Source organism: Hoplias malabaricus, chromosome 4 (genome assembly GCF_029633855.1).
Source record: "Hoplias malabaricus isolate fHopMal1 chromosome 4, fHopMal1.hap1, whole genome shotgun sequence".
Lineage (NCBI taxonomy): Eukaryota > Metazoa > Chordata > Actinopteri > Characiformes > Erythrinidae > Hoplias > Hoplias malabaricus.
This window is the reverse complement of record NC_089803.1, coordinates 3,284,068-3,302,454: the sequence shown is the minus strand read 5'-3', so window position 1 is coordinate 3,302,454 and position 18,387 is coordinate 3,284,068. Positions and strand designations below refer to the sequence as shown.

Sequence of the window (18,387 nt, the reverse complement as noted above, 5' to 3'; positions counted from 1 at the left end):
AGATATAATAATGAGTGTAAGACTGATATAAAATGATTAAATGATAAAAATGTAGACACTGTGCTGATTTAAATGATTTACTGATCTTATTTATAAACAATAACAAAAAGAACCTAATGAAGGAGAAAAATGTAAATCGGACTGTGAATGGAAAAGTGCTAAAATGTGGCGTTTTGTCTAAAAGTCTGTTTAATCAGCAGCGGTCCGCCCAGAAAACGCTGTGTAAAACACTAGTGGACCTCCAGCTCTGCCCTCAGTGGGTCAACAGTGGTCCGCCGTCTCCTTGCTCTCAGGGGTGTAACAGCGCCCCCTGCTGGACCGAAGTGTACCGAGCTCCGTTCCTATAGAGGGCGCTGTGACTCTCTCAGTCCGGCGCTAAGACCCTGAAGGAGAGACTACTACTGCAGTGGTGAGCAACACAACATTTACAATAAGAGCGCATTTCTAACATCGTTAATGATCAGATAAAGTTTAACCTCAGATAAAAACGTCTCCAGACAGAGCCGGGTTTACAACTGAGTCCTGTTGAAACTCAGATAGGCGGCAAAAATCCACTTCCGAGTCCCTGTTCTCTGTGAACTCCTTTACTTTAAATAAAACATCTAATTATTCCAGTTTAAAACTAGAACCAAAGCCCTGTTATGAGCTGTGACTGTCCCAGTGTGTTTACAGAGCTCATCTTTCTCATTAACATTTCACTGCATAAGTATCAATAATGAACTCATTATTTTATTTACATTATTAATTAATATTCATTATTAATCATTATTACTAATTAATTAATAAATAATAGCATGTGAAATAATCATAAAGATGGGTATTATAGTGATTAGTCAAACAGTGTTGACAAAAGGAATGTGTAAAAACTAATTAACTAACAGTATACTGTTAAATATCTTGAATTATCTTGTCGTTATGATCTTTGTTCATCAATCGAGGGGTGTTCCTTAAAGCAGGATTTCTCAGTTTAGCCAGATACGCTAAACCCAAACTCACACCTGTCCAATGGGAAAAGAGCTGCGGGATGATCCTATTGGACAGATTCAGAGTGATTGCTTGGCAACGTTATGATATCCCAGCTGGTTGCTAAGGTGTTGCTGGGCTGTGTTTGTGGTCTCACAGATCGTCTCTAAGGTAATGCTAAGCTGAGTCCTTTACTGTGGGAACAGACATTCAAATAAAGCTTAATACTAGGATTTAAATCAGATTGAGCAAACCGGTTAAATTTAATCCAGAATTGCTGCAAAATCTAAATACTAGGACTACAAGTGTGGTTTAAAATAACACTAATTAAACCAATCCTTACTTAAATGATTCTGATGATTAGTGGGATGAATCTAATAGAGAAACCTTGAGTTAAACCTAATCCCACACTGAATACGAGGACTGACATGAAGCTAAAAACACTTGTGAAGTAACTTTATCTCAGGCGTCCGTTGTGTACTCGTCTGACACACATTGTTTTGTCTTGTTTTCAGACAGAGGTCCAGAGTGAAGAATGAAGAATGGCTTTCCAGAAGATCTTGTCTTTATTAAAACCCCATCTCAACACAATAAACACATTAAGCTCATTAAAGACGTCAGCGCAGGTGAACAAAGGCTGTCCTCAGATACACGCCTCCGTTGGCCTCCACAGATTCTACAGGTCAGATCATTAACAGTCATTATCAGATTTCCGTCGTTGTTAATTCTGTTATTCCTGTTCAGACACAGGGCAGATTTCCTCTGAAGAAGTGTCATCACTCTGTTTACAGCATCATTCATGCTACATGCTACAAGCTAACACTGCTCTGAATCACCAGGGCTGGGTTTTCAAAAGGTATCTGACGAGGTTAAAGCAGTGCAGTTGGAGTAAACGTGAATGTTGGGTTTTTCAGTACAGACGTTTTTGATTCTGAAGGTTTGGATCTGGATTCTTTGATCCAACTTTAAGCCGGATTAAACACTGCTACTACAACTGGGGGCTTCAGACTTTATGCAGATATCTGGGATACATTTGATACCAAATACTAGGATGATTTGTATCCCACACTGAGAGGTAGATTAAAGCTGGATCAAAAGTGAGAAATGACTTGTAATAAATAAGTTTATTTATCATTCTTTTAAAATTGGTCTCGTATAATATTCTAATTGTATGAGATATTCTGAGGTTTGGGTTTTCATTGGCTGTAGCCCATAATCATTTACATTTAAAAGAAGTAAACACTTGAAATGGATCACTTTGTTTGTAAAGAATATATATTAGTTTCACTTTTTGAATTGAATTACTGAAATAAATTAAATTTCAGATGGTTTTCTAATTTATTGAGACACAACTGTAAATTGTTTGGGATTTATAAAACAAAAAATAAAAGTAGCTTGTGTGAAAATATAACTTGTCCAGCAGGGGGCCACACAGAGGTGTTTAAAAAGCTTTGAAAATCCAGATCTAGAAATGGATCAGCTTTATCCAGTCTGAAAATGCTTTGAAAACCCGGGACAAAATCTGAGACTCATTTCCTCAATCCCTTAAAGGAAATGTGTGATTTGATTATCGGGGAAATCTAGACCAGGTTTATAGGGTTTTGAAAAACCAGCCCCAGCTCATTAAGGAGCTCTGTATCAATGATGCTACATGCTATAAATTAACACTGCTCACACTGTTAGCTTGTTAGCATGTAGCATTATTCAAATTTCTTGAATAAGAAAACGACTTAATTTAATTTCTGTCTTAAAGAAATTCAGCTTACACCTGGAACACCTTTATATGGTCATTTTGCCCAAATACTGTATGTCCACACAACTTTGATGATTCATAATGAATATTAACCACATTCTCCTGGTTCTTCAGCACAACACAGACTTCCACAGCACCCCCTGCAGGCTCTGAGAACCACTCCCTGCTGGAGAACCTCAGGGTTCTGGGCGTGGATCTGAAGATGGCCCGGCAGCGACAGCCTGGGGTTCTGCGTAAAAACCAGACGAATGAGCACGGCTTGGCTGAGTTCCTGAGCCAGAAAGGGGCCAGTCGCGAGGTCATCGCCAGCATCATTTCACGGTTCCCCCGGGCAATCACACGTTCCGAAGAGCACCTGGAGGAACGATGGTGTCTGTGGAGGAACATCTTCCAGAACGACACTGAGATCGTCAAGATCCTAGACCGTTCCCCAGAGTCGTTCTTCCGCTCTAGCGACAACGAGAACCTAGAGAAGAACATCCTGTTCCTGACTTCGCTGGGAATCCTGCCCCAGGACCTTTCCAAACTGCTGACCAAGGCTCCGCGAGTGTTCTCCAACAGTCTGGAGCTGAACAGAACCATGGTGGAACTCCTGCAGAGCGTCTGTGTGAGTCTCGGCGGGCAGGACCACGAGGGCTTCGCCAGGAATATCATCACAAGGAACATCTACGTCCTGATCCGAAGCACCAAGAGGGTAACGGCCAACATCCATTTTCTGCTGGAGGCTCTGAGGCTGAATAAGGATGAGGCCCTGAACCTCTTCCAGGGCCATGGAGCCCAGATCCTGGACCTTTCCCACAACAGTCTCCAGAGAAACTTCAAGAGCCTTCAGAACAAGCTGAAGTCTCTAAGCTGCCGCAGGTCTGACCTGAAGAACCTGGTGCTTAACTACTCCCAGGTTCTATTTGTCTCCCCCGAGACGCTCAATGCTAAGCTCGACTGTCTGCTGCAAGGAGGCATCCACCTTAAATGGGTGGTGGAAAAGCCCAAGGTCCTGGATTTCAGTGTCATCACCTTAAAGCAGCGCCTTGAAGACTTGAATGCACTTGGCTACGACTTTGAAAAAAATGGGATCGCCGTTCTGGACATGAGTAAGAAACGCTTCGAGGCCAAGCTGGACAAACTGCAAGTGTCTGGATGCTGATGACTGGACCTTATTGGACAAAACGCTTGGTGGGAGGGGGATATCGTGAAAATATTGTCTCACAAGAAGACGTTTCCAAATTAGAAAGTAAATATGAAATTATTCCATCACAGACACAAAGCACAGGTGCCACATTTAAAACCTGCCTTAAAATACTGTGTACACACTGATCATAATTCAGTTTAATTTAATCCAATTTACCAGCACTAATTCTCTTATGAAACATGGGGGCGGTAGTGCTGATCCATATCCACAGCGCAGCTTTACACTTGTTCTGAACAGTTTCAAATATGGCAGAAATGCAGATACAAGGTTTGGTTTCGACAGTTTTTTTCTAAAATGCACTGGATGAATGCATGTGTATGTAGTAAATGTACAGCCTACTGTGTTGTCTGTATATAAGTGTAAATAAAGTCAGATGTCTAATTTTTTTTAAGTTTAAACAGTGTTAATGCCTCACATTTTGGCAGTGTTTATATTTTAAATGTGCCAAAATTAAGTGACACGCTCTCTACATATTTTAATATTCGCTGTATTTTAATAATCACTGTTTATGGAGTGTGTACAATATTCATGACACCACGTTCAGGTATTTTGCCCGTAATGAACAGTACACTCCCATATTGAGATGTTCTCTGGGAAGAATATGCCACTTATTTTCAGAAATATTTTTCAGAAATTCAGTGAATCTGGAGGATGGACCTGGGGTGAACTCATAGTCTTGCCCTAGTCTGAGTCTCGAGGGAATAAAGATTTTATATATGTTTCAGCTGAAGGCAGATATTCATCAATAGACAGAAAAGACATGTTGTAAGTTGTAATAATGAACAGTGGTCTAAAAGAGAACTCACGAAACATAAAGACTTTTATTTTAGAAAATCTGCGTTTTAAAAAAAGTTATTTTTTTTCTCTCATATGAACGTTTTTTAAACGTTTGTGTTGTTTTCATGAATAAAGCGTGTTTTTCTAACCGTATTAAGGCCGTTTTTTTAAAATGTAAATAAAATACGAATGAGAAAAGTCTTCACATGGAATATATTAACGGTAGGAACTGAAGCGTCGAGGCGGATGTTCCCGCACGAACAGTTTGGAGTGTGACACGGCCGGAGTGTCAAGCGCGTGGGGAGGAAAATAAAAACAAGAGGTGAGTTTTATTTACATTTATATGAATATTTATACTTATATCTACATGTAAGTCTCTGACTCCACCCAGCGTTACATCTGTATTCACAGTTTCACTCAGAAACATATGGGGTTTAATAAGTTTTAGACTTCATCAGAATTTCTTAGATCTATAAATATTTATTAGAGATTATTAGTGTATTGGTGTATCTCAGGGTTCTGGGAGTGTGTTTCACAGTAGAAAATCTCCATTTAAAATCCTGAAATGAAAAGTGAGGCTCTGGAGCAGCTGCACATAAATAAACTCATTATGCTCAATGCCCAGCTCTGTTGTGTGGAACTGTGGAACTGTGTTCTCTCTTAGGATTTTTATTCTTGCTTTTAATGAACTCTTGAACTCTTTCTTCTGTAAAGCACTTTGAATTGATTTTGTATGAAAGGTGCTCTATAAACAAACTTGCCTTCTCACTGGTGATTATGAGGCAGAACACCAGCAGATCCTCACAGCAATGTTCAAATTTGTTTAGCGTAGAGGAGAGTAGAGTGATGATCAGACTCTCCTCATGAAGACCCTGAATAAGCAGCCGTCTGCAGACTGTCCCACACAGGGATTAAGCCTAGTCCTGAATTGCACAGCATTTTAAATTGGGATTTTCCACCAAAAGGAGAATACAGTCCAGGACTAGGCTTAAGCCATGTCAGAGAAACCAGCCGTGTGTGTGTGTGTACATACATGGACAACTAATGCATCTGAGAAAATCTGGGACCTTTTAAACATGTATTTTAAATTGTGGAGCTCAATACAGAAGCAAGTATACTATGGACTGTGTTGTTGTGACTGTTCCAGGATGGAGTCTGCTGTGGATCAGACTTCAGAAATAACAGAAAACACTGCTGCAACACACACAGAGAAAGGAGAAGCAGCGCTCAAATCACAGTAAGATTCAAACGATTCACCTCTTTGATTGACTGAATCACAGGTTAGACTCAGTGAGTCACATGGGCTTGCACTCTGTAAATACTCAGGTAGTCACATAGACTCAACAATTCGACTCAGTGAATCAACCATTAGACTTTAGACTTTCTATAAACTGAGCTCAACTGAACGGAACTAAACTGAAACAACAGTGTGGCTAACTGAATCAACAGAGTGACTGACTGAGTCAGCAGTGAGGCCCAGTGGCTGAGCAGTGCCTGCTGACCCAGTGAGATTGGGTGTATTTGCAGAAGGCAAGAAGCCCAAGCCTTTAATCGATTCAAGTCCAGTTCCCTGCACTCTGATTCAAACCACATTAGTAAATCTGACTTGTATCTGATCAGAGCATATGACTCAGTTTGAGCAGTCTAATCAGAATGAAACAGCCTTCCAAAAACGGCTACTGTCTGAACACACCAACTGGGTTTGGATTGGGGTTGCCTCTCTGATCAGTTGATGTTGTTTTACTGTTTAGGTATATCACGACCAGAGAGAAGTTTCACCATTTCCTGGAGACTGAAGGCAAGAGTGAGACAGATGGAGAGAAACCTGCAGAAGCACCTACCGAGGGGACGAATGGAGCCTCAGAAGAACCTACAGGTGAACCTGAGTCCAAGAAGAGGAAAATAGAGGATGAGACAGAGGAGAGTAAAAGAGATAAGAAGAAATTTAAAGGCCAGAATAAATCCAGGCCTCACATGAAACCGAACAGCTACGATGACCGCAGACTGTGTCCTTCAGTCACACAGGTAATAATGGTGATATCAGTAATAACATTGCTCATAAAATTATTGACAACAAATTTCACTCTGTCCTTCTCTTATTCAGATTGCCCTCATTAGCTCAGGGCAGGTGTATGGACACCAGATGTTTACTTATAATATTGAGCCTGGAGCTACGAGCCCAGTGTGCCAGACACTCACGTTACAAACACAAGTTTCAGGGTGGGCCCTCTTATTTGCATAGCATATGGTGCTGTTCCACTGCAGGATCCCTACTCGACTCCAGTTTTCTGCCTCTACATCAGGTAAATCTGGTTCTGGAACTGGGTTCTTTATTAGTCCCTGTTCTCTTGGGGTTCCAGGTGAGCAGGAAGGAAGGAACAAACTCTACTGATCTGTCTGAACTGATGACGGAGCTGTGTTCAGTCCCAAACAACAACAACACGGCAATACACCATGAGTAAACACCGCTTAACGTTACCGCTAACATTACCACGTTGTTGTGGTTTCCAAAGCCTGCTGTTCCTGTTAGAGACAGGCGTTTTGAGATGACACAGGATATGTTTCCAACGAACCCTAGTCTCTAGAAGGCAATAGAGGAAAGCCCTCTACTTTAAACAACACCAACCTCAGTATCTTTGAAATCTAGCATTTTTCAGCTGACTGACTTCACCTAGAGTAAGGCTGTGAAACTGGGGCACAATGTTGATAGTGTTGTTTCCCCGCAGGACAGGAAGTGTTTCTATGGTGATAAATGCAAGTTCATCCACGACGTTGCAGACTATATGTCGACCAAACCTGCAGACTTGGGCGAGCGCTGCTTCCTCTACGACACTTTTGGCAGATGCATGTATGGCATCACCTGCAGGTTCTCTGGTGCTCACACAGGACCCAACTTCACCAACCTGGTCAACGAGGAGCTGTATAAAACACACAGACAAAATGAGATGGTACGGAACAACCTGGACAAGGACCTTCAGAGACGACTCCGAAAGAGACAGGTGGCTTTCAGCCGCTCTGAGACTTACCTGAAGAGCATAGGTGCCGCAAAGGGTAAAGGAGGACCGAATGGGAAAAAGGCAGGGTCAGAAAGCAACAACTTACCAGCTGAGGCTGTAAAAGAGGAGAAGCAAGCTGTGTCCGAACAGAAGGATACCGCAGTTGCTGACATGAAAACAGAGGTAAGGCAAAGAGTCATGTTCTGGATCTCTAGCTGTCGATTAAGAGTGTAGCCCAGAGTCGCTAGTCATACAGACAAAACTTGAGTTCAGAAGTCCATAACAATTAGATCCATAGGGTTACAGCTAGAGTCATTGAGTCTGTAAAACAATCTCTAGAACAAAGTTAGAGAAGAACCATTTCCAGCCTGTCCAGTGTTACTGGCTGTAGATTGAAGAGTGGCTAGCCATAAAACCTAGAGTCCGGATTGTAATCCGTCTCTGTAGAGTCTGAGTCAAGTCTCTAAACTATTTCATACACCTAGAAACCACTCTGAACATCATAGTGATAGCCTAGCAACCACTAGGAACTTTATAGTGATAACAACCACTAGGAACACCATAATATTCACCTAGCAACCACTAGGAACACCATAATATTCACCTAGCAACCACTAGGAACACCATACCAACCACATAGAAACCAGTTTAGATTGAGTCCATACTCAGAAGCTAGCTTTAAAGTCTGGGTTTTGTAACATGTCCCTAGCTGTTGAGTCTGAGTCAGGAGTCCATGTAGAAGTAGCTCCCACATACTTCTGAACTGAACAGAGCTGAGCCTATATGATTAAAAAACTGGGAATGTTTGTTAGCTAGCCTGGTCTCTTTTGTGGTCAATCTAATGTTTTCCTCATTGTTGTAGAAACCTTCCAATCGCATGAGTGAATAATAATAAAGAACCCTCCTCCAAACCGCGACCCTACCCTTAATGATTCAGAACTTAAGAGTTAGCCTTGTTCCTGTAATTATTGATTCCCTATACTTTAATATGCAACTTACATGTATGACACATCTGATGGCACTGGAAATCAGTGTTATACATTTTAAAAATTATATTGGACTGAATTTAATTCCTGGTTGTGTGTAAATTGCAGGACGTTAAGACTCAGGCACCTCTTGTAAAGACTGTTGGACCATTAACTGATGCTGACATCATCAGACTGCGCCCGTCTGAGAAGAAACAGGTACAGTGAGTGGATTCTTCCACACCCTGCCGAAAATCACTTTCATTTGCTTCTGTCCAGAGTAGGGCTGGGCAATTCATAAAAAATTAATCGAAATTGACATTCAGAACAATCAACATTGATTATTTTAAGTCTGTTATGTCCCCGCTGTGTTTTCCTGTATTGTCCCTTTAAAACCACGCTGCCAAGGTGTAGTCACGTGATTCTGCCCCCTACCTGCCACATGATGGAGAACCTAAACACTGAGGCCGACCGAGCGATTTGAGCAGCTCGTACCAAACAAAAACACAGCGTCTGTGGTGTGGCCGTGCCGTGTTTTGACTTTAATTATGACGACACTAAACAAAAAGAAGTCAAATGTAAACGCAGTGAAAAAACAGTGTCAGCCAAAGCTCAATCACACACCAAATATAAACAGTGCTCAGAAAACGAGAGAGCAACAAGCTCCCAGTGACATTAGAGAAAACATCCCAGCTTTAACACTGGAGCATATTTACAGCACACGCCTCGTCACTGAACTATGAGGGTCATAAACACAAACACAAAATGAGGGTAAAATGTACCATTAATCATGATATGAATTTGTCCTCATATCGTCCAGCAACACTAGAGCAAGTTTTAAGAATACCACTGCGGTATGCCCTCACCTTGGACATCAGCAACCAGCTAACAACTTTAGATTAAGCCAAGTTTCTTTCCTGTTTGTCAGGACTTCAGGAGCTGAACTGAAGACCTTACACATCAGATTAACTGCCTACATCTTTACGTCCATGTTTTTTAGATCTTAATTGGAACACTGTTCTGACTCAGCATGGGCTCTTTCTGGGGTGTTCCACATCACTGAGTATACAAGTGGACACAGACAATTACGTGAGCTCATGGTGTTTCTTACATTTGCCTGTGACTTGTGTTTTGTGGTGTTTTCTTTCAGGTAGATTTCCGAGATAAACTCTACCTGGCTCCGCTAACCACGGTAAGATCCACTGTGACTGTGGACTGGAGTGTACTTTATTGAGATTAAACTGTTTTACGACTAAAGCTACGTTTCTACGTTACGTTAAGTGTTGCATGGCACAAAACAGTAATGTTTGTTGTTTCTGATATCAACACGATTTATCAGAATGTAAATCAAACACAAAATAAATCCTCAGTGTGTTAATACTGAACACGTCATTGGAACTAGAGAGGAACAAAATACAAAATTCTGGCCGAAACCATCCATCCATCCATCCATCCATTATCTGTAAGCGCTTATCCAGTTCAGGGTCGTGGGGGGTCCAGAGCCTACCTGGAATCATTGGGCGCAAGGCGGGAATACACCCTGGAGGGGACACCAGTCCTTCACAGGGCAGCACAGACACACACACATTCACTCACACCTACGGACACTTTCGAGTCGCCAATCCACCTACCAACGTGTGTTTTTGGACTGTGGGAGGAAACCGGAGCACCCAGAGGAAACCCACGCAGACACGGGGAGAACACACCACACTCCTCACAGACAGTCACCTGGAGCGGGAATCAAACCCACAACCTCCAGGTCCCTGGAGCTGTGTGACTGCGACACTACCTGCTGCGCCACCGTGCCGCCCTTTCTGGCCGAAACCTAACAAAATTAAACATTTGGCCAAAGGCCAAAAACTGAATTCCGTAGTTTTCACAGTATCTCATTTATTTATTTACCGCTGCATAAATTAAATATGCTACATGCATTTTTGTCTGTTTTCAAAGAAAAAAAGACTAAATTGATATTTAATAATATATATTGATCATTTTTAACAACTCAACAGCACAATATACCTTAAAATAAATTAGCAAAAAGAAGTCTTTTGTCTCCCTGTAAAAGTAAAAAAATAAAATAAGCAAAGATTTATTTTAAATAAATTTGTAAAACAAACAAAAACATATATAGAGTATGACCACATTGTATTACATATTATGTAAATGAGTAAAGATACTGGGTTTGTGTGTGTGTGTGTGTGTGTGTGTAGTGCGGTAACCTGCCATTTCGGAGAGTGTGTAAGCGCTTCGGGGCGGATATCACCTGTGGAGAGATGGCCATGTGCACAAACCTGCTCCAGGGTCAGTCCTCAGAGTGGGCCTTGTTAAAGAGACACCACACTGAGGATCTGTTTGGAGTTCAGGTAAACAAACCAACAAATAAACACAAACAAAACACAGACAAACAAGCAGCCGTTCATCCTACAGGAGTATAGCCCCTCCTGTTCAGCCTACAGCAGTTTAGGCCCCGCCCATTCAGCCTACTGCAGTTTAGGCCCCGCCCATTCAGCCTACAGGAGTATAGCCCCTCCCGTTCAGCCTACTGCAGTTTAGGCCCCGCCCATTCAGCCTACAGCAGTTTAGCCCCTCCTGTTCAGCCTACAGCAGTTTAGCCCCTCCTGTTCAGCTTACAGAAGTTTAGGCCCCGCCCATTCAGCCTACAGCAGTTTAGCCCCTCCTGTTCAGCTTACAGAAGTTTAGGCCCCGCCCATTCAGCCTACAGCAGTTTAGCCCCTCCTGTTCAGCTTACAGAAGTTTAGGCCCCGCCCATTCAGCCTACAGCAGTTTAGCCCCTCCTGTTCAGCTTACAGCAGTTTAGGCCCCGCCCATTCAGTCTACAGCAGTTTACCCCCTCCTGTTCAGCCTACAGCAGTTTAGGCCCCGCCCATTCAGCCTACAGCAGTTTAGCCCCTCCTGTTCAGCCTACAGCAGTTTAGCCCCTCCTGTTCAGCCTACAGCAGTTTAGCCCCTCCTGTTCAGCCTACAGCAGTTTAGCCCCTCCTGTTCAGCCTACAGCAGTTTAGCCCCTCCTGTTCAGCCTACAGCAGTTTAGGCCCCGCCCATTCAGCCTACAGCAGTTTAGCCCCTCCTGTTCAGCCTACAGCATTTAGCCCCTCCTGTTCAGCCTACAGCAGTTTAGGCCCCGCCCATTCAGCCTACAGCAGTTTAGCCCCTCCTGTTCAGCCTACAGCAGTTTAGCCCCTCCTGTTCAGCCTACAGCAGTTTAGCCCCTCCTGTTCAGCCTACAGCAGTTTAGCCCCTCCTGTTCAGCTTACAGCAGTTTAGCCCCTCCTGTTCAGCCTACAGCAGTTTAGGCCCCGCCCATTCAGCCTACAGCAGTTTAGCCTCTCCTGTTCAGCCTACAGCAGTTTAGCCCCTCCTGTTCAGCCTACAGCAGTTTAGCCCCTCCTGTTCAGCCTACAGCAGTTTAGGCCCCGCCCATTCAGCCTACAGCAGTTTAGCCTCTCCTGTTCAGCCTACAGCAGTTTAGGCCCCGCCCATTCAGCCTACAGCAGTTTAGCCCCTCCTGTTCAGCCCAAAGTAATTTTTCCTGTCTTATTTAAAAAAAATTTTGCTAGAACAAACACTGTTTTTTTTATTTTTAAGTGTACCATGAGCCCTGACAGTGACTAGATGTTTATATAAACGTTGCGCTGGTGTTTATCCTGCAGCTAGAGGGGTGTTTTCCCGACACGATGACCAGATGTGCCGAACTGCTGAATCAGAACATCGATGTTGACTTTGTGGACATTAACTCCGGCTGCCCCATAGACCTGGTTTATAAGAAGGTAATCACACACACATCTATGGAATAAATCTGAGAGCACTGAAAACGGATTCTGTTCATCAGCCCAGCACACACTGAGGAGAACACTGAAAGTCCAGTTCTGTTTTGTCAGCTATCCTCATTGGTTGGTTACTCTCCTGCTGTGTGACTTCTGGTTCTGGGGGTCTGGAGCATTACATAACTCGATGAGGCTGTAACCATAAATGGGGCAGATTTATTAGAAAACTAATGTTTAAAACATTTTGTCAGATAGTGACAGTACTGTGTAAATGTTGTTACTGGGTTATTGATATATAGGCGGAGCTCTGAAATATATAACGGTAATTTGTGGTTGTTTATGCTGGAGTTGTGTTTAATTTGTGTGGGTGGGTTTGTGTGTGTGTATATATGTGTTGTTTTTTAGGGAGGTGGGTGTGGACTAATGACCAGAATGAATAAATTTGAGCAGATCGTCAGAGGAATGGACTCTGTGAGTGTTGTATATCTCAGTGTTTACTGGTATAATCACGGCTGTACAGTTGTGATGGGGTTTGTGAGGATTTATGGTTATTTCCGGATTTTTCCGCAGGTCCTGGACGTCCCTTTAACAGTAAAAATTCGGACTGGAGTCCAGCAGAACTGCAACATCGCTCACAAACTCATTCCTGAGATGAAGAAATGGGGCGTCTCCCTCATTACGGTGGGTGTGTGTCCAGTACAGTGTCTGTACCGTTTCTGTAAACGAGATTTAGCCAGAGAATTGGCTGTGAGGTAATCAGCATTAAAGTGTATACATTTTAGCGTGGTGACACTTTTTTGTTTTGTGGTGGTTCCCTTGCAACCTTCAGAAATACCAAACAAACATTCAGGCAACGCTATAGCAACCACCCGGGATACCATAGTAACCGACTTGACATTCAAGGGATATCACTTGACCCAGGGATACCATCTACTGTAACTGTCTAAAACCAACTTAAAATCATACCAGCCACCTAGCAACACCATAGCAACCACTTGGGATACAGGAAACCATAACTGTCCTCCAACATCTTAAAAACATAATCACCTAAAAACCCCTTGGAATATCAAAGTAGCATTAGCAACCACACTACTACAGCCAAGCAACCACATAACAACACTTTAGCAACCACATTAACACCACCATAGCAAGCCATATAACACCACCATAGCTACTACATAATAACACCTTAGCAACTGACTGCCAATCGCTTACCGCAAACATTCACAATTTTGCATGATTAAATATGCAAATTTATTAAAATTACAAATTATTAGAAATTAACGGTGTGTGTGTGTGTGTGTGTGTGTGTGTGTGTTTATAGCTCCATGGTCGTTCTAGAGAACAGAGGTACACCAAGATCGCAGACTGGGATTATATCAACACCTGCTCCAAACTCGCTGATCCCATCCCACTGTTTGGTAGGTAATACACACAACACAATACAGTACAGTAGAAATTTGACTACCTGTGTCTTTTCTCTGTTTATCTGAAGGAAACTCTCTTTCATCCAGTTAATTCCTCACTATAGGCTAATAACACAGTCAGAAGGACTGTAGTCATCTGGTGACAGATATAAATAGATCTGAGTGACTTTAGTGTAATTATGAGACGTTGGTTTATTATTTTTAAGGATTTGCCCTAGGGGTAACATGTAAAAATTAAAAAATTAAAAAAATTAGGCCTGATGATGGATCCTTATGAGACACCGCAGGTCAGAGATGCTCGTTTACATTTGTACTTACTAATAGCAGTAAAGTAACTTTACCAGTAAACTGCTCTCCAGTCTCCAGAATGCCCCACCTAGTTCCTCAGTCTGTCCACCCAGGGGACACACAGAGGGCTGTCTCTAAAGCTCTGGACACAGTTTCTGATGCTTAGTTCCCTAATGAAGGTGTTGTGGGTTGGTTTGATACTGGTAGTGCTCATGTAACATACTGCAGCGGGTAATACTCCACTGCCCCCTGCTGGGGAGAATGTGTGGATCTATAATCTCTCTGTTCTCTCTTTTCTTTCTCACTCTGCTTTCTCTCTCTCTCTCTCTCTCTGTAGGTAATGGAGATATTTTATCGTATGAAGATGCTTTGAAAGCCAGAGAGACTGGGGTGTCAGGAATAATGGTGGCAAGGTGTGTGTCTGTGTCAAAACAAACTTTACTCTGAGGATCCAAAATGAAAATTTAAAACTTTTTAATCACAGTGTGTTTGTGTGTGTGTGTGTGTGTGTGTTGTAGAGGAGCTCTGATAAAACCGTGGATCTTCACTGAGATTAAGGAGAGGAGACACTGGGACATTTCCTCGGGAGAGAGACTGGACATCCTTCGGGACTTCACCAATTTCGGCATGGAGCACTGGGGCTCGGACACTCAGGGAGTGGAGAAAACCCGGACCTTCCTCCTGGAGTGGCTCTCCTTCACCTGCAGGTGGAGCTCTATTACTCTACTCCTCTCTTTCACCTGCTGGGGGCGCTCCATTATTCTACTCCTCTCTTTCACCTGCTGGGGGCGCTCTATTATTCTAGTCCTCTCTTTCACCTGCTGGGGGCGCTCTATTATTCTAGTCCTCTCTTTCACCTGCTGGGGGCGCTCTATTATTCTACTCCTCTCTTTCACCTGCTGGGGGCGCTCTATTATTCTAGTCCTCTCTTTCACCTGCTGGGGGCGCTCTATTATTCTACTCCTCTCTTTCACCTGCTGGGGGCGCTCTATTATTCTAGTCCTCTCTTTCACCTGCTGGGGGCGCTCTATTATTCTAGTCCTCTCTTTCACCTGCTGGGGGCGCTCTATTATTCTACTCCTCTCTTTCACCTGCTGGGGGCGCTCTATTATGTAACAGTTCCACATTAAACTGCAGTGGAAGTAATGTGACAATGCAGTATTTGTCCTGGATTTTCACTGTTTCAGGTACATTCCGGTGGGTCTGCTGGAGAGAGTTCCTCAGAAGATAAACGAGCGTCCTCCGTTCTACCTGGGCCGAGATTACCTGGAGACTCTGATGGCCAGTCAGCACGTAGGAGACTGGATCAAAATCAGGTTAAAGCTTTAAACACAGACCACAGCTTTAAACTCAGACTATAAAACAATGAAAACCTCTTATGAACAATGTGACCTGTTGTGGTGGTGAAAATCATTCACTGCACCTTTAATTAGCTCCATCTTCATCACAAGCAGAGTCCTGACCCTCTGTCGAGTTTACACAGGTTTCACTCAGTGAGAGGAGTGTCTACAGATTGTGGAGAGGGATTCAGGATGACAGCTGCTGCACTTTATTCACTGAAATCTGTTTATTTTTCATTTGTTTATTGTTTCTGTTGTTAACCTGCAGTGAGATGCTGCTGGGTCCAGTGCCGAAGAACTTCAGCTTCCTCCCCAAACACAAAGCCAATGCCTACAAGTGAAGGACAGACAGACAGGCAGAGAGACAGACAGACAGATGAGCTGAGTGCTGACGTCAGAAAGAACATATCTCTCTGACGCTCCTGACCCTGTGGTGTGTTCAGAACGACTGATAAATGACTGAACTCTCACTGTAATAAAGATACCTACTTTCAAAACGACACTGTGTTTCTGGTGTGTGTGGTGTGTGGTGTGGTGTGGTGTGGTGGGGGTGTAGTACAGAGGTAAACTTTTAGTAAATTTTTTAAAACATTTGCCAGTTGTGAATTTCACACCCAATCCCCTTTCCAAAAAATGTAACAGGCAGTAGATCAATGACATGATTGAGTTTAAAAATGTGTCTCAGAGAAAGACTGCACTGACAATAATTAAAGAATGACATTTCTCAACTTAAAATAGTAAAGAACCTAGTGATTTTATCATCTATGGCCTATAATATCATTAAAAGGTTCAGAGAATCTAGAGAAATCTCTATATGAAAGAGACAAGGTCCAAGACTAGTTTCTGTCGGTGGTCTTCTAGCCCTCAGACGGCACTGAATTAAACACAGACAGGTTTCTGTAGGAAATCACTGCATGGGTCAGAAACACTCCCCAAACCCACTGTCTGTGAACCCAGTTCATCACCACGTCCACAAACATTGTAAAACCCATAAATGCAGAGTAGAACCCAGATATAAACAGGATCCAGAATCCAAGTTCATTTAAGATACAGTGAAGGGGAAGTGGAAAAAAGTGTCCTGTGTCTGACAAATCACAATCTGATGTTCTGTTTGGAAATCATGGACGCTGCCACCTCCGCTAACGAGGAGTGGGACATGGCCTTGTTTTAAACACAGTCCAAAAGCCAGCATGCGTGATGGTGTTGCGCAGGGTGTGGGGGACTGTCACATCTGTGAAGGCACAGTTAATGCTGACGGATATCTGCAGGGATTGGAGTCACACACTGCCATCCAGACAACATCTTCTTCGTGGAAGGCCTTGTTTATTTCAGTGAGACGAAGCCAGTCCACATTCTGTGTGGGTTACAACAGCACGACTCCACAGTAAAAGAGTCCAGAACTGTCCCCCACTGAACACAACTGGGGCTTTATAACGGAGACCAATTTAAAATGTTGTCTTTGTACTGTGTTCTATTAAATATAAAGTTTAAATGATTCTCACACCACTGCATTTAGTTTGTATTGACATATTTCACAGCGCTCCAACCTGTCTGGAATGGGGTTTTGTGTTGGTGAGGGACAAGGTAGGATATGGTTCATGGTAGATGTAGTTGTGTTAAGGTTAGTTTCAGATCAATTCATTATATTTAGGGTTAGTCTGAAAGGAGCTACTTCTGTAGGCTGGTGAAAGCCGTAAGCATAACTACCACTGACCCAACCTTAAACCACAAGGAAGACACACACACACACACTCAGGCTCCTCCTCCTTCATATAAAAGCCTCAGTCCTGAGTGTCTAGTTCTTTTTTGGAGATGTGCATGTGTTGTGTGGTTGTTGCGATGCTGTTGCTGCAGCAGAGCTTGGAAATTCAGAGCAGCCCCATAGTGCCCCCCGCTGGACACTCCCGCGTATCACAGCAGCTCAGAGAGGGTGAGTACTGCACCTACAACACCATCTACAAGTCCTCACCATCTACTTCTTCACTGACACTGAAAGTCCTGTAATTACTGCAGTAAAACACCACTTAGTGTCCCCAAACAGTCAGAGGACGCTGTGGACATGCAGGGGGGCGTCTCAGATCGAGGACACTGTGATTACTCGGTGATTCACTGGAGAAATATCAGAAAACTAAAATTCACCAGAATGTCACTGAAGTCCATTAATAACAGGGCAGTGCTCACCTCTGCTTGCTCTCATGTTTCATTGTTGTTCCTCAGATGTTTCTCTCACGTCTTTCTGATGTTCCACTGTTGTGCTCCTTTAATGTTCCCCTGATGTCTTGCTTGTGTTTCTCTGACATAACTGTGAAGATTATCTGATATTCCTCTGATCACCTTCTGAGGTTCCTTTGACATTACTCTTATATTTCTTTGATGATTGGCTGATGGTTCTCAGACATTTCTCTGATGTTCCTCGGACGTTCCACCCGTTTCTCTTACATTCGTCTAATCCCTGATGATCACCTCAAGTTTTTCTACTGTTTCTCTGATGTTTTGCAGATGTTTCTCTGACATTTCTCTGATATTCTTTGAAGGTCCTCAGGAGAATGGAGGTGCTAAATATCCGATGGTGGTCTACTGTGACACCGAAAGTCTGATTGTCAGATGGTCTCCAGATCAGGGCTCAGATGTCTTCCTGATGATCAGTAAGAGGACTTTTGTTATGGTTTTAAAATTTTCCTCAACAGTGGGAATCAAGTGCAGGACTCTTCCTTCTCGTCATTTCCTCTGTTTATATTCATATGTACAGCATTTACTCTTGCTTCATTTGAATTAACCGTCCCACCTTAACTGCAGTATTTATATTCATCATCATCTTTTCTTTTCAGGGTCGTGGTAGTCATTATTTTTATTAATTATATGTTAGCTTCAAATGTACAATTTCCAGTCCACCTTAAATAGTGT

At 42.9% G+C, this 18,387-nt stretch overlaps 2 protein-coding genes across 2 annotated transcripts; both read left to right on the top strand.

Annotated features, from left to right (window-relative positions):
- Nucleotides 1-292: 292 nt before the first annotated feature.
- LOC136695334 (transcription termination factor 1, mitochondrial) lies at nt 293-4,688 on the top strand. The gene is made up of 3 exons (XM_066669364.1): nt 293-409; nt 1,479-1,645; nt 2,831-4,688. The coding sequence occupies exons 2-3, from the start codon at nt 1,506-1,508 to the stop codon at nt 3,858-3,860; spliced, it is 1,170 nt and encodes a 389-aa protein (XP_066525461.1). The 5' UTR covers nt 293-409; nt 1,479-1,505; the 3' UTR covers nt 3,861-4,688.
- A 202-nt stretch (nt 4,689-4,890) lies between these two features.
- Nucleotides 4,891-15,977, top strand: dus3l (dihydrouridine synthase 3-like (S. cerevisiae)). Its single transcript, XM_066668938.1, has 15 exons — nt 4,891-5,004; nt 5,830-5,919; nt 6,434-6,707; nt 7,409-7,861; nt 8,773-8,862; nt 9,794-9,835; nt 10,854-11,006; nt 12,315-12,431; nt 12,834-12,899; nt 12,999-13,109; nt 13,753-13,849; nt 14,481-14,556; nt 14,662-14,850; nt 15,331-15,459; nt 15,752-15,977. The coding sequence occupies exons 2-15, from the start codon at nt 5,831-5,833 to the stop codon at nt 15,822-15,824; spliced, it is 1,959 nt and encodes a 652-aa protein (XP_066525035.1). The 5' UTR covers nt 4,891-5,004; nt 5,830; the 3' UTR covers nt 15,825-15,977.
- The last annotated feature ends 2,410 nt before the right edge of the window (nt 15,978-18,387 follow it).